This window comes from Podarcis raffonei, chromosome 4 (assembly GCF_027172205.1).
Source record: "Podarcis raffonei isolate rPodRaf1 chromosome 4, rPodRaf1.pri, whole genome shotgun sequence".
NCBI lineage: Eukaryota > Metazoa > Chordata > Lepidosauria > Squamata > Lacertidae > Podarcis > Podarcis raffonei.
In genome coordinates, this window is record NC_070605.1 from 23,415,499 (window position 1) to 23,430,500 (window position 15,002).

At 46.4% G+C, this 15,002-nt stretch overlaps 2 protein-coding genes across 2 annotated transcripts; one reads left to right on the top strand and one right to left on the bottom strand.

Moving 5' to 3' along the window:
* Positions 1 to 1,191: 1,191 nt before the first annotated feature.
* LOC128412610 (vitelline membrane outer layer protein 1-like) lies at positions 1,192 to 8,025 on the bottom strand. The gene is made up of 3 exons (XM_053385743.1): positions 7,785 to 8,025; positions 2,389 to 2,492; positions 1,192 to 1,574 (listed from the first exon to the last, which is right to left on the bottom strand). Exons 1-3 carry the CDS (start codon positions 7,953 to 7,955, stop codon positions 1,280 to 1,282), a joined length of 570 nt encoding a protein of 189 aa, XP_053241718.1. The 5' UTR covers positions 7,956 to 8,025; the 3' UTR covers positions 1,192 to 1,279.
* Positions 8,026 to 11,220: 3,195 nt separating this feature from the next.
* LOC128412350 (vitelline membrane outer layer protein 1-like) lies at positions 11,221 to 13,897 on the top strand. Its single transcript, XM_053385258.1, has 3 exons — positions 11,221 to 11,704; positions 12,645 to 12,739; positions 13,549 to 13,897. The coding sequence occupies exons 1-3, from the start codon at positions 11,534 to 11,536 to the stop codon at positions 13,841 to 13,843; spliced, it is 561 nt and encodes a 186-aa protein (XP_053241233.1). The 5' UTR covers positions 11,221 to 11,533; the 3' UTR covers positions 13,844 to 13,897.
* The last annotated feature ends 1,105 nt before the right edge of the window (positions 13,898 to 15,002 follow it).

The following is a 15,002-nucleotide window of genomic DNA, read 5'->3' on the forward strand; positions in this document are numbered from 1 at the left end:
CCAATTGGTACCGCTCAACACATCTGACCAGGGTGATGGTAGTAGCAGGAGAGGCCTAAGGGTGCCTGGCTCACGCAGGTGAACAGAGGTCATAGCCACTGACCATAGAGACTATGTTACTGGTGCAGAAGGGCTGCCTTGAAACTTCTGGTGTGGGAGCCTCTTCTGACACTCAAGGCTGGTTGATTTTACCATGTGGTTTTACCATATATCATAAAAGGCTGCTGCATATAACCAAGACATTTACCAGTACAGTATTGTGACATACACCTCTTGGTAACAGCCGTTTGGGCAACTCAGCCAGCCCTGCTCTTTCCCCATATTCCAATGCGGGGTGGAGGGGGATGTAATCCACTGGAGCAGTCAAGTACAACATTACCTGTTTGGCAAGAGTGGACATGCAAGGGAATGTTGGTCCAGCCAGTTTAAACATCCTGTTACACCTGGCTGGGGCATCCTTTCCTTTGCATATGACCAGTAGGTGGGCATGACCTTTCCAGACCTGGTAAAAGGCCAAGTCATGTAGCCACCTCCCTTCTTTTCGTCCTGCCTGCTTCCTGCTTCACCTGGACTGCACTGCTGGCTCTCAGCCTGCAGTCCCTGGGTTATCTCCCATATGGGGTAAACCTATTTCTATGTATCTGTAACTTTAAGCCTAAAGCCTTCCTTCAGGAATCACACAGTGCTCTATCCGATCATGAGTAAACTTCTTTTTGTTAGTTATGAATAAGACTGTTGTGTCTTTATTCTTTTAGGAGGGATTAAAGGGGTCTTACCAGGAACATATCCCAATCTGGGCAAGCCAGATTGAATTGCTTATTATTTTAAGAGATTCTAACGAGTCTGCAGCCAACTTTCTGCTGTGTGATACGGGAATGTACAGTACTCTGCTATATGAAGAAATTTGCTAGTGTCAGTTAGGAAGGATAATATCAATCAATACATTGGTACCTCAGGTTACATATCCTTCAGGTTACAACGCTTCAGGTTACAGACTCCACTAACCCAGAAATAGTACCTCAGGTTAGGAACAGGATGAGAACAGAAATCATGCTCCAGGGGCGCAGCGGCAGCAGGAGGCACCATTAGCTAAAGTGGTGCTTCAGGTTAAGAACAGTTCTTTAATATTTTTCATTGCTTCTCATCCAGAAGTGATAGGTGCAGAATTCTGTTCAAAAGAATCACACACAATTCTCAAGACAATATTTAATTGTTGTTAACCTTCACAAATACCAAAAAGTAGCAGAGATATGCTGTAAAGGGCGCAGGCACATAGAGTTCAGTCACAGCAGAAGAACTTCACATCATTAAGTGTTGTATCATCATCCTTGCCTTGGAGACCCTCCACCTTTGTCTGGATCCCACAGATATAACCAGAGGAGCAGCGATTGCTCCATGCGCCAAAATTACCCCAGGTAAGTCCCTGGCCCATCAGCCCAGTTCCATCTTGACAGGTGAACTGGATGTTGTTGGCGGCCGTATCGTCACCTTTGCCCCGGGGTGCTTCCACTCTCAGAGAGAAAGAGATCAGATTGCTTTGGGGGCAATAGTGAATCCCTGTCCAGGTTCCCCACCTGCCAAAGAAGACACTGGTGTTAATTAGTAACACATGAGGAGCCTTCTGCTTACACCTAAATGGATCAGGTCCATGTGAATATTCCAAGAGGATGCACCCAAAGTCTCAAGGGCTCTGTATTGTTGTGCCCAAAATTTCACAAAGCAGCTGCCTCTGCCCCTCCTTTCTGCCTCAACACTCCCTGCTCCCGGTGAGGGCAGAAGCAGTTCTCCAGGAACCCAGAAGCAGGTATTGTAGCTGTCTGAGTCTGTGAAACAGTTAATTATCACTTTAATGTATCATTTCCCATAATTATTGCTTAACACAACCTAAGATCATCTGGGCCTGAGATGTTTGCCTCCTTAAGTCTCATCACTGCCCTCTCATTTGCCTTCTTCTCGGAGGCCAACACCCATGGCAAACCAAGAGGGAGAGGGCAAGATAACCAGAGGCTGCTGCTCCCTGTCCTTCCTCCTGTCCCTTGCTCAAAGAGGTTCAGTGAACTTGTAAAGAGAGCAAGAGTTGCAGCTAAGAAAGTAAGCTCAAGGTGTCCATACTGGGTCACCTATGGGATACAGGGATTGGCAAGTCCTAACAGTGCCAACCTCTAAAACCAGGCCTGCTATCAATTTTTTGGGGTCCTGCAAAGTTGAGTTGGAAGCCAGCAAAAGGCTAGAGTTGGTTCCCTTTGAGAGGTCAGAAAAAGCAAGGTGAACCATATGGTTTCTTCGTGCTGGTCTAACCTAGCATAGCAAATTTCAGTTCAGCCCCTCCCACCAACACCTTCCCAAAAATTGCAACCAAAAGGAAATGAAATCCAGAGAGATGCTCACGGTCCAGTTGCAGACTCAATTACTGAACTGTCAGTGCAGTGCAGGCGAATTCCATTTAGGGCTGTATCATCATCCTTGACACCACCACCTTGGTTTGGCTCTACCTGGTGGGAGAAGAGACAAAGAGACTGAGATAAATCAGAAGATAAACCAAGGACTGCAAAAGTCAAAGTCAAAGTAAATCTGTCAGGGACTGGACTGAGGAGGAATGATGGGAGCCCCCCCCATTTATCTGTCCGCCCCCAAGGGCAGGAGGACAGTATTGATTTAGAACAGTGGTTTGCAGAGGGGCATAGCCCAGAGGGGAAAAGCTTGGAAATACTGGGTGAGGAACAGCTAGAATAGGAAACACCAGGAAAGAGACAGCTGGCAGATTCAGTGTCCTTGGACAGCATTCCTGACCTCACTTCGCCTAAGACTAGAAAGGCTTGGAAAGTGATAAAAAAGAAAGTGCAACAGCAACAAGCTCAGATTACTCAATGTAGGAGTGGTGTAGATTAATGGGGACAGAGGGGTTGAACCTTTACTGGGAGCAACGCCAATATTTAGAGAGATATGCAGCCCTTTGCTTCTCACTGTGATTATTAAAGAACTTATCTGGTAAGAACGCTCCTTTCGTTTGATCTGCTTATTTACTGCCACCAGGGGAGGGATCCGATTCCCCAAAGCCTGACAAAATCATGAGTTCAATGAGATCTGAGTTCAATTAACTTGGCACGGATGCAACAGTTTTCAGCTGGAATTATCCATGCCCTTAAGTCTGCAGTCTCACCTGGATACTATTACCATGGCCAGGGTAGATTTTCCATGCCTGAGATAGGAATGCAACCCCTTTCTAACCATGCAGCAATAGAGATAAAGCTCTTTCCCTGGGCAGATGACTAAGAGGGAGGGCGTAGGCTTAAAATAAAGGGTAGTATTCCATTAAAATTTGTACAGAGCAGTCCTATTGATAGTAATAACACGACTCAGGTGTGTTAATTTCAAGAATTCTACACCAAGTAAAACCTGATTACTGTGTTCCGTTCATAGTTTTTTTAAAGAATCAGAGTTGGAAGGGAAAACAAGGGTCATCTAGTCCAACCCCCTGCGATGCAGGAATTATTTGCCCAACATAGGACTTGAACCCACGACCCTGAGATTAAGAGTCTCATGCCCAACCAACTGAGCTATCACACCAGCCATTCTTTGTGGGTGGGTGATGAAACACACTTCATTCAGCCATAATTATCAACCTTGAGTGATTAAAAAAAAAATAGAGTTTGGCAATCACTTCCCATACTGCAGGCTTCCCAACTTTGATCCCTCTCAGATCTTTTAGATGACAACACCCATCATCCCAGACCATTTGTCATGCTGGCTGGGGTTGATGGGAGATGGAGTCCAACATATCTAGAGATATGTTGGAAAACATCCTACATGTAAGCAGTCCCACCAAACAGAGTCAGCCCAGTCATTAGGCAGTGTGAGGCTGCTGCTTCGGGTGCCAGAAGCCCCCCCAGGTGGCATGCCCATGGGTGCCCCATCTGCCTGGCCGCCTCCACCATCAGCAGAGAAGCACCTCCACCACTGGCACTGATTTTGGGCAAGGTAGGTGGTTGAGGTAGTGGTGGCAGCAGTAGGGCAAAGTGGATCTTCCCCTTTTGCCTCAAGCAGTGAAACAGGGTGCACTGCCCCACCACCAAATAATCTGCCTGCATACCAGGGCTTTTTTCCCAGCTAGAAGTCACCAGAACTCAGTTCCGGCAGCTCTCAAGTGGGCACTATTGCCATTCTAAGAGAACAAGACACCTCTTTTTCTAGGAAAATAGCACCGCTGCATAAGTTATAATAATAATTATTATTATTATTATTATTATTATTATTATTATTATTATTATTATTTATTATTATTTATACCCCGCCCATCTGGCTGGGCCTCCCCAGCCACTCTGGGCGGCTTCCATAAAAACCAAAAATACAGTAAAATATCACACGTTAAAAACTTCCCTGAACAGGGCTGCCTTAAGATGTCTTCTGAATGTCAGGTAGTTGTTTATCGCTTTGACATCTGCTGGAAGGGCGTTCCACAGGGCGGGCGCCACTACAGAGAAGGCCCTCTGCCTGGTTCCCTGTAGCTTGGCTTCTCGCAATGAGGGAACCGCCAGAAGGCCCTCGGCGCTGGACCTCAGCGTCCGGGCAGAATGATGGGGGTGGAGACGCTCCTTCAGGTATACTGGACCGAGGCCGTTTAGGGCTTTAAAGGTCAGCACCAACACTTTGAATTGTGCTCGGAAACGTACTGGGAGCCAATGTAGGTCTTTCAAGACCGGTGTTATATGGTCTCGGCGGCCACCCCCAGTCACCAGTCTAGCTGCCGCATTCTGGATTAGTTGTAGTTTCCGAGTCTTCAAAGGTAGCCCCACGTAGAGTGCATTGCAGTAGTCCAAGCGGGAGATAACCAGAGCATGCACCACTCTGGCGAGACAGTCCGCAGGCAGATAGGGTCTCAGCCTACGTACCAGATGGAGCTGGTAAACAGCTGCCCTGGACACAGATTTGACCTGTGCCTCCATGGACAGCTGTGAGTCCAAAATGACTCCCAGGCTGCGCACCTGGTCCTTCAGGGGCACAATTACCCCATTCAGGACCAGGGAATCCTCCACACCTGCCTGCCTCCTGTCCCCCAAAAACAGTACTTCTGTCTTGTCAGGATTCAACCTCAATCTGTTAGCCGCCATCCATCCTCCAACCGCCTCCAGACACTCACACAGGACCTTCACCGCCCTCACTGGTTCTGATTTAAAAGAGAGGTAGAGCTGGGTATCATCCGCATACTGAAAAACACCCAGCCCAAACCTCCTGATGATCTCTCCCAGCGGCTGCATGTAAATGTTGAAAAGCATGGGGGAGAGGACAGAACCCTGAGGCACCCCACAAGTGAGAGCCCAGGGGTCTGAACACTCATCCCCCACCACCACTTTCTGAACACGGCCCAGGAGGAAGGAGCGGAACCACTGTATGACAGTGCCTCCAGCTCCCAGCCCCTGAAGACGGTCCAGAAGGATGTTATGGTCGATGGTATCAAACGCCACTGAGAGATCCAGCAGAACTAGGAAACAGCTCTCACCTTTGTCCCTAGCCCACCGGAGATCATCAACCAGTGTGACCAAGGCAGTTTCAGTCCCATGATGAGGCCTGAATCCCGACTGGAAGGGATCCAAATGGTCCGCTTCTTCCAGGCGTGCCTGGAGTTGTTCGGCAACCGCTCGCTCAATCACCTTGCCCAAGAATGGAAGATTTGAGACTGGGCGATAGTTGGCCATCGTGGCCGCATCTAAAGATGGTTTTTTAAGAAGCGGTTTAATAACCGCCTCTTTCAGCGGGTCTGGGAAGGCTCCCTCACGGAGGGAAGCATACACCACCCCACGAAGCCCATCGCCCAGTCCTTCCCGGCTACCTTTTATAAGCCAGGATGGGCAAGGATCCAGGAGACAGGTGGTTGGTTTCACTCGTCCAAGCAGCCTGTCCACATCCTCGGAGGTAACAGATTGGAATTGATCCCACTCAACTTGACTAGACAGAACTCTAGCACTCTCCCGCCCCGGCCCTGCTCCCACGGTGGAGTCTACTTCTTCCCAAATCTGAGCGATTTTATCTGCAAAAAACTTTGCAAAACCATTGCAGGAGAACATGTGGCCCGTACTGGGCCCCGATGTTACAGGTGGTTCCACTAAATTGTGAACCACCTGAAAAAGTCTCCTGCTGCTGTTTTCTGCAGATGCAATAGAGGTGGCGAAGTAATTCTTCGCCGTCGCTATCGCCACTTGGTAGGCTCGACGTTGAGCTCTAACCTGTGTCCGGTCAGATTCAGAATGAGTTATCCACCACCGGCGCTCTAGCCGTCTCAACGATTGTTTCATTGCCCTCAGATCCGTGGAAAACCACGGGGCTGTCCGGGCTCCATGCAATCGGAGAGGGCGCTTCGGAGCCAAAGAGTCAATAGCCCTGGTTAACTCCACATTCCAGCGGGCCACCAGGGAATCAGCTGAGAGGCCATCAACATGGGATAAAGCATCCCCTACCACTCTCTGGAAACCATTTGGATCCATTAAGTGGCGGGGGCGGACCATCCGAATTGGTCCCACCTCCCTGCAGAGGGGATGGGTCGCAGAGAAGTCCAGTTGCACCAGGAAGTGATCTGACCATGGCACTTCTTTCGTTTCGCTTTTACTTAGTGTCAGATCACCAACATCCATAGAGGTAAACACCAGGTCCAAGGCATGTCCGCGGCTATGGGTTGGGCCAGACTTATTCAGGGACAGCCCCATGGAGGCCATGCTTTCCACGAAGTCCCAAGCGGCCCCTTGTAAGGTCGTGTCGGCATGGATGTTAAAATCCCCTAGGACAACCAAGCTAGGTGTCTCCAGGAGTACATCTGCCACGACCTGAAGCAGCTCGGGCAGGGAATCCTTGGTGCAGCGGGGAGGTCGGTACACCAAAAGGAATCCTGTACTGCCCCTATTGCCCAACTTCCAGAACATGCACTCGAAAAACTGGGTCTTACCAATAGGACGCCTGGTGCAAACTAATGACTTCCTAAAAATCACTGCAACCCCCCCTCCCTGCCCACATGACCTGGGTTGCTGTGCGTAAGAGAAACCTGGTGGACAAGCAGCGGCAAGGACAGGCCCGTCTGCTTCATCCAACCAAGTCTCTGTTACACATGCCAGGTCAAGTCCTCCATCCATGATCAAGTCATGGATGGCAGTGGTCTTATGAATCATTGACCTGGCATTGCACAGCAGCACCTTCAAGTCATGTGGGTATCCCTTGCTGATTCTAGTATCCATCCAGTCAGGACCAGACCCGGAGGCAGGAATAGTCCTCAGACAACGACTAAACCTGCCCCCTCTGTAATGACATGGTCTAGTCTTAGCGTAACTCCTCCTCCTACCCGTGATCACTGAGATCGGTTGTCCCAGTGCATCCCCCCCTGTGGAACATGCCCCAGCCATTTTGTGGGCTGGGGCCCACACCCCAGCAGCCCTGACCCCTCCCCCTAAGAACAAAATAAGACCTTAAACAAACAAACAAAACCAATAAAACAATACAAACAAAAAAATGTAAAAATTACAAAAACATCAAAATAAAAAATAATTCCCCAAGCCCAACCAAACATCCATCCCACCCCCACCCCCCACATACAAAAAATCCAAAAAGTTGCTAATATATTTCACTCGGTGGCCCAAATTACCATCTGGCTACTCAGCCTTTTATTGTCCATAATTTAGATAAAGCAGAGGATTAATAAACTTAAGAGTCCATCAGTTCCCTATTGTTTCCCCATCTTCAGAAGGTGTTCAGAAAGAAAGGGAGGAACTTCAAAGTGACAGCAGCCCTGGAGGAAACCTTACCTTCAGGGAGAAGCCATGAGCATATCCCTGAGGGCAAAACTGGATTACCCCCCAGCTACCCCAAGGTCCTCCATTTGTCACAGAAAGGATAGAATTAAAGTCTCGGGCTTCCACAGACCCAAGGCAGCAGCAGAGGATCAAGAAGAACGCAGGTGAGGCAGTGAGATCCATGGTATCTCTGCTCTGAAGCTAGTTGAAAGAAAGCAGCCTTGGGAATTTATAGCCCAGAGGTCTGAGCCGGGTCATACCCTGAGACAAGGAAATACTTTCAAAACTTGCAAAAGGTAAAAGACCACCAGTAGGTTTATTTGCATTGAATGTGCATTACGTGTCAGTAGTGACTACGGCATTAAGGAAGCAGTTTGATTCTGCTAAACCTCTCGGAGCTGCAAGGGTTTTTTTGGCTGGAACTGGTCTGAGGCAAAGTAAACCAGAAGAAAATGACCTCTTGGTGACATTGTGTTGCTCACTTGGGCATTATTATTCCTTAGAACTGCTATAATAAGTGAAAGGAGGAAGAAACTGTCACTAAAAGCTGAGGACAGGATGTGTGAACCTCAAGCAGTGACTGCTGGGCCTGGCCCTGTCGTGAACCATACTGACCTACAATTCTTAGGTGGCAGATGGTGAGGGATGGTGAATCTTACACGGCCACCACCCCATCTGCTGCTCTTAGGGCTGCCCTGTTCCATCTCCATGGCCATGACCCTGACTGATTAAGCAGCCATTTGACCACATAGACTGTTCCTGGCCCAGTGTGCCTTCAGAATCTGCTGCCTGCAATATGACTGCACTTCAGGCTCACTGACTATAGGGGGCTGAGGTTTCTTTGGCCCTCTCAATATTTTTTTGAAGAGGGCCTGGCCCCCACAGGTTTTGTGGTGTCACACGCATCTCCCAATGCCATGCAAGCCGGTGCAGCCTTCCAGTAGGCGCACTGGCCTGTGCAGTGTCGAGAGACACACATGACGTCACACAACCCTTCACTCCCCAACTTCTCCCTGATGCTTAGGTGTGTTGTGTTTGTATGTGTAGGGATGTGTGTGTGTGTGTGTTTGCACACACACACCTGCCTAAGGCTAGGATCTAGCAAACAACAGAGATGTTTACACAATGTGAGTACACAAAGAGGGCATTGCTGCACGCAATCAGCTATGAAAACAAAGTCCTGTTTTATACTGAAAATAAAATGCCTACACCAAAGGAAGGGAAATGGTGAAGCTGACATACGAAGCACTTTGTATTTGCCCTTCCCTATCATTTTGAAGGGCAAATTATTTAAATTATTTAAATTATTTAATTGCAATGGTTCATCAGCTGGTGGTTATGTAGGGAACATGTGGAGTGTTTATTCCTTTATTGTAAATTGTGCCTTATACTGTCTACATGCCTACTCAGAAGTAGGTCCCACTGAGTTCGATAGCATTTACTCTCTGGTATGTACCTGATCAAGGGACACAGGTGGCGCTGTGGGTTAAACCACGGAGCCTAGGGCTTGCCGATCAGAAGGTCGGGGGTTCGAATCCCCATGACGGGGTGAGCCAGCGTTGCTTGGTCCCTGCTCCTGCCAACCTAGCAGTTCGAAAGCACGTCAAAGTGCAAGTAGATAAATAGGTCCCGCTCCGGTGGGAAGGTAAACAACGTTTCCGTGCGCTGCTCTGGTTCGCCAGAAGCGGCTTAGTCATGCAGGCCACATGACCCAGAAGCTGTATACTGGCTCCCTTGGCCAATAAAGCAAGATGAGTACCACAACCCCAGAGTCGGCCACTACTGGACCTAATGGTCAGGGGTCCCTTTACCCTTTAACTTTACCCTATTTGCCTGATCATGCTCATGGTTTCCCGTTTTAAGAGGCTTGCTCCAAAATGAAAAGTCACTATGGCTTACAAAACTCAAAAAGTAATAAAAATATTTAGCAATCCTGCTGATAAGATTATTTTTTCCCTTCAGTGGGGAAGGAAGTTCTGCAAACATATTTCACAACAGCTGAAAATGGTGCAATACTTTTATCTTTCCAGAAATTGATAATATTTCTCCCTCTCTCCTGTTGAGGATGTTGTTCAAATATTAAACTAGTACTATCCACTGTAAAAGTTGTCTTATGTCAGTTAGTCTTTAGGATTCATGGCGGATGACTATGCAGTTGTAAATACTTAAAATAAGACTCCATGGATGGGATGGGGGGAAGTCTCGAGATTCAGAGAATCTCCTCATACAGATATGTTTTTACTAATTTGTGTTTATTTGTACATGGTATTTGTAAAATCAATAAAACATTTAAAAGAAGAAGAAGTCTGGTTTTCGTTTTCTTTTTTCAGATAAAGCAAAATTGCTTCCACACCATCACCTCCATCTCACTAAATTTGATCCACAGCTGGAAGCAGCCATGTTTCCAAATACCAGTTGCTGGAAACCACGGAAGAGGAGCGTGCTCTTGTGTTCATGTTCTGCTCCCTGGTTCCCTGATCCTTTGTGCTTCAGCACGATCTCTGCTAGCACACCAAGCAGAAACCTGTAAATTCAGCCAGCATGACACATCTAATGACATCTGCTCTGCAGCTCCTGGCAGCCAGAGGGAAGGGTGTGGAGGAGAGAAAGTAGATGCCCTTTTTACAGAATCCACGGTACACCCAAATTGACTCCAGAATTGACCATTTCCATGTCATTTGTTCTTCTACTGCTAGAACTGCTGCCATGGCTGATGCAGGACCAATCTTCAATATATCACTTTGGGAGAAGGCGTTCAACCAAGAGGTGAAGACTCAACTCCAGGGATTTCTGAATTATACTTGTTTTCAGTCACACAAACAAACTGAAATGACCTTGGTGGATGATCTACACTGGGAACGGTAGACAGTGCATGAGATCCCTGCTGCTTCCGCTGCACCACTCAGCGCTACCTTTAGAAGGGGGAAAGAGTAGGCCAGTGTGCCTTCTCAATCTGCTGTCTGCAAAGTGGCAGTGCTGGTTTCCGTCAGGTCCTTCCTCAGAGTGAGGCATTGTGGGTGAGGGCGCCCTGAAGAATGCCTTTGTCACCACTTTATGTAAGTGTTTATATACAATGGCTCGAAATGGCTGCACTATATAAGCATGTAAGAAGTTAAGAACGGTTGCTAGTCTTGGACATCCTACTGCTCCCCTACCTGATTTCTCATTGTAATTATGGGGTGGGAGGACCTGAAGGAGACCTGCACTGCCACTTTGCAAGCAGCAGATTGAGAAGACACACTGGCCAGCAACAACAGTGGCCCCATGATCCGCTGGCTGGCTGGCCATTCAGTCTGCCACCATCTAAGTGACTGAAGATGGGGCCACTCCTGGTTGTCTCCACTGAACAATCACACCTCCTAACTTCAGCATTTAGTGACAGTTCCTCTGTCCTGAATTCTCATTGTAGCTGTTCTAAGGGAATGGATATAGTACCCAAGTGAGTTGCAGGACGTCATCAAGATAGAATAGTTTACTTTTTGCAGGTTTATTTTGGCTTGAAGAGGTTCCAACTCAAATACACTGCTACTCTGAGAAGCTTATTAGAATCAAACTATTTCCTTAACTCCATAGCCAATATTGACACACAATAGGTATTTCATGCAAATCTATCTACAAGTGGTGCTGCCTAGTTTATTATTTCTGAGATTTTTTCCGCGTTTTCCAGATGTTATCCAGCCCAAGTCTCTGGGCTATAAATTCTCAAGGCTGTTATTCTTCGATGGACTCTTTCTACCTTGATTCAGAATAGATTGCTTTCCATGGACTTCACCATCACTACTATGCTCTTCTTGATCCTCTTCAGCTGCCTTGCCCATGCAGAAGACAAGAACTATAATTCTATCCTCACAGTGCCAAATGGAGGACCATGGGGCACTTGGGGGACGATCCAATTTTGTCCACGGGGATATGCTCATGGCTTCTCACTGAAGGTAAGGTTTGCTGTTGGGTTGCTGTCACAATCAGATGTCTCTCTCCTTCCTTTGTTTTTTTCTGAACACTCCCCAGAACACAGTTTTTGAACTCAACAAGAAATGTGGGGAAGCAATAGGACAGCGATTGCTTCCTTAACTAAGGAGATGCTAGGCCAAATGGCCAGAATTGCTTTCAAATGCTCCCTAACCTCCATTATCCACAAAGGAATGTGTTAAGGAGATAAGGATAAATGGCCATAAATAAGCGGCAGGGAGGAAAGGAGTCTGCCAGCTGCAAGAAGAGAAGTTTTTGGATTAACTATCTGCACTCTGGATTCAGACCGTTCTTCCTAGGCTGGAAAAACAGCAAAGACGGCTTGTTTACTGGAAGCTGAATCATAGGACAAAACGAAGCAGTGACTTCTGGAAACTGTAAGATAACAGCTTCTCCCGAGACATGACAGGAACAACCAACAGTTGCAGGAATAAAGGATACAACACCATATATGGATGGGAAAACATCATGGGGGAAAATTGTCACAGGCAGGAAAGAATAACGATTACAGCTAAAGTTCCTCACTTGAAACTTTATAAATTACCTATTATATCAACACTAATTGAAATCACAAGATTGTAGCTGTTATATAAAGGGTTACTTTTACTCAACGGAATGGAAATTATTAAAATTTTGGAACACAGAAAAAATGCAATGCGGTATTATCAAGTCATGTTTTGGTCTGCCATTTAGATTTAAAATGGTGCCTGATACCCAAAATTCCACAAAGACCCTCACCCCAGGAACCATTAGGGCCAGGTTTAGTGACAATATCTCAAGAGGCGGCCATACTCATAGAAAGCATACCAATGGAAAAACTATTTCCCAAAATATATACTAGATTGATGTCAGTAGTTCAGCAGTTCAAATATATTACACTCTCTGCATCTCTTTTCCCTCTAGGTAGAGCCAGTTCAAGGCCGTGGTGATGACACAGCCCTCAACGGAATCCGCCTGCACTGCACGGATGGTTCAGTTATTGAGTCTTCAGTTGGACCGTGAGTGGCTTTCTTGCTTTCTTCTCCGCTTTGTTCAATTCTTTGGAAGATAATGGTTGAAGGGGCTGAACTGAAATTTGTTAGGCTGGGTTAGATCAGCACCAGATAGGAGGGCAAGTCAACATGGCTACCCAGTTCTCTTTTGGGGGGTGCTTGAGCAGTGGCAACCAACGTCAAGTGTCTACCACCTCTCTTCCTAAGATAGTATCGCTTACCCACCATTCCATACCTCTCCAAGATCCTGTTGATAGGAGATCCCTGAATTTGACCAACTGCTCCCTCTGGCCCAGTCCCTAGTTGCTGGTTTCTGATTCTTCTTGAGAAAGAAGTGGAGGGCCAAAGTCCCATCCCCCACATTGCATCTTCTGATGTCCTATTAACATCCTCTCAGGGTTCTGTTTCCTCAGAAGAGCTACGTGGCTCAAAACAAGTTGAGCCTCAATAAACTGATACTTCTCCCCATTTCAGGTTCCCCACCTCTTTTCCAGTAAACAGATAATTATTCTGGGTCATCTCAGACCCAGAAGATCTTAGGTTGTGTCAAACAATATTCATTGCAGACTGTGAAATTTAACAGTTTCATAGACTCACACACCAATAATACCTGACTGTGATCATGGGTTTCTCTCCCTGCACCAGGAGTGGAAGGTAGAAGGGAAGGAAGGAGCAGCAGGTGCTTTTTGAATACAATGCAAAGCCTTTGAGACACTATGAGCATCCTTCTGTAATGCTAGTAATGGCCTGATCCCTTTTGGAGCAAGCAGATTCCTGTCCCATTTCTAATTAACGGTCAGTGTCTTCTTTGGCAGGTGGGGATCCTGGACAGGGATTCAGTATTGCCCCCGTGGCAATCTAGTCTCTTTCTCTCTGAGGGTGGAAAAACCTCAGGGCAAAGGTGACGATACTGCAGCCAACAACATCCAGTTCACCTGCCAAGATGGTACTGGGCTGATGGGCCATGGACTTTCCTGGGGTAATTTTGGTCCATGGAGCAGTCGCTGCTACACTGGATTCATTAGTGGCATTCAGACAAAGGTGGAGTCTCCCCAAGGCAAGGGCGATGACACAGCACTCAATGATGTGAAGTTCTTTTGCAGTGGCTGAACCAAGTATCTCTGCTGCTTTTCAGCAGTCGTGAATGTTAACCACAATTAAATATTGGCATGAAAGTAGTGTGTGATTCTTTTCATTTTAATTACTTAATTTTGCACCTATCACTTCTGGGTGGGAAGCAATGAAACACACACACACACACACACACACATACACACACACACAGTATCTCCAATTCTAAGCTTTCCTCCATGTATCTCAAGGGGGCACAGACATTTTTCTCTCTTCCTATTTTATCCTCACAACAACCCTGTGAGGTAGATTACGCTGAGAGGGAGTGACTGGCCAAAGGTCACGCTGTGAGCATCATGGCCAAGTGGGAAGATCTGATACAATGGCCATACTGACTTCCTGTTAGACCATTAGCTAGTCTGGATTCCGATCTAGCATATCTAGCATATCCAGAAGACAAGATATGAGGGGGGAAAAGGAGGCACTATTCTATCCAACTACTTAATGAGAAATAAGCCTGCTTCCAGTTTTCAGTATTTTTAGCCAGTGAGTAACGTCACAGATTGGCGTTTGGAGGAGCAAGCCACAGAGATAATAAATGATGGAGGAACACACAAATTGTCTGCAGAAGATACTTCCTGCTTGCGTGTGAATATAGTGTATAATATAATACAGATTATGAAACTTTAGTAGCATACCCTCTAACAATAAAAACCAAGGGGAAGTTGGATCAGTTTTAACGTTTTCATTCAGTACTCATGGGCTGATTTTATTTCATTTATTTGAAGCCATTTTGTCCTGAAACGTAAATTATGAAATATGGGCCTCAATGAATGACATTTATTGATTCATTTGTTTTCCATTTCTAAATGCGAATGAGTGCTTCCCTTAAAGAGCCTCATGAGCCTTCTATGAGGTTTTGACTTCTCTTCTGTCTTAGATTTTATTGCCTGGCAATAGTCTTAGGAAGCCATTTTTTGTTTTGCTTTTTGTTTTGCTTTTTGTTTGTTTATTTATTTTATTAAATTTGCTTGACAACATTACGTTATTATATATGGTATTTTGAAAAAAGAAAAGAAGTACAAATCAAAGACAAGTCTATTCAATAAAATTTGCCATACATTCTTTCAAGTGTACACAAGATATGTAGAATTTAGCTGACACTGTATAATTCTCCCCCTCCCCCCGAATTATAAAT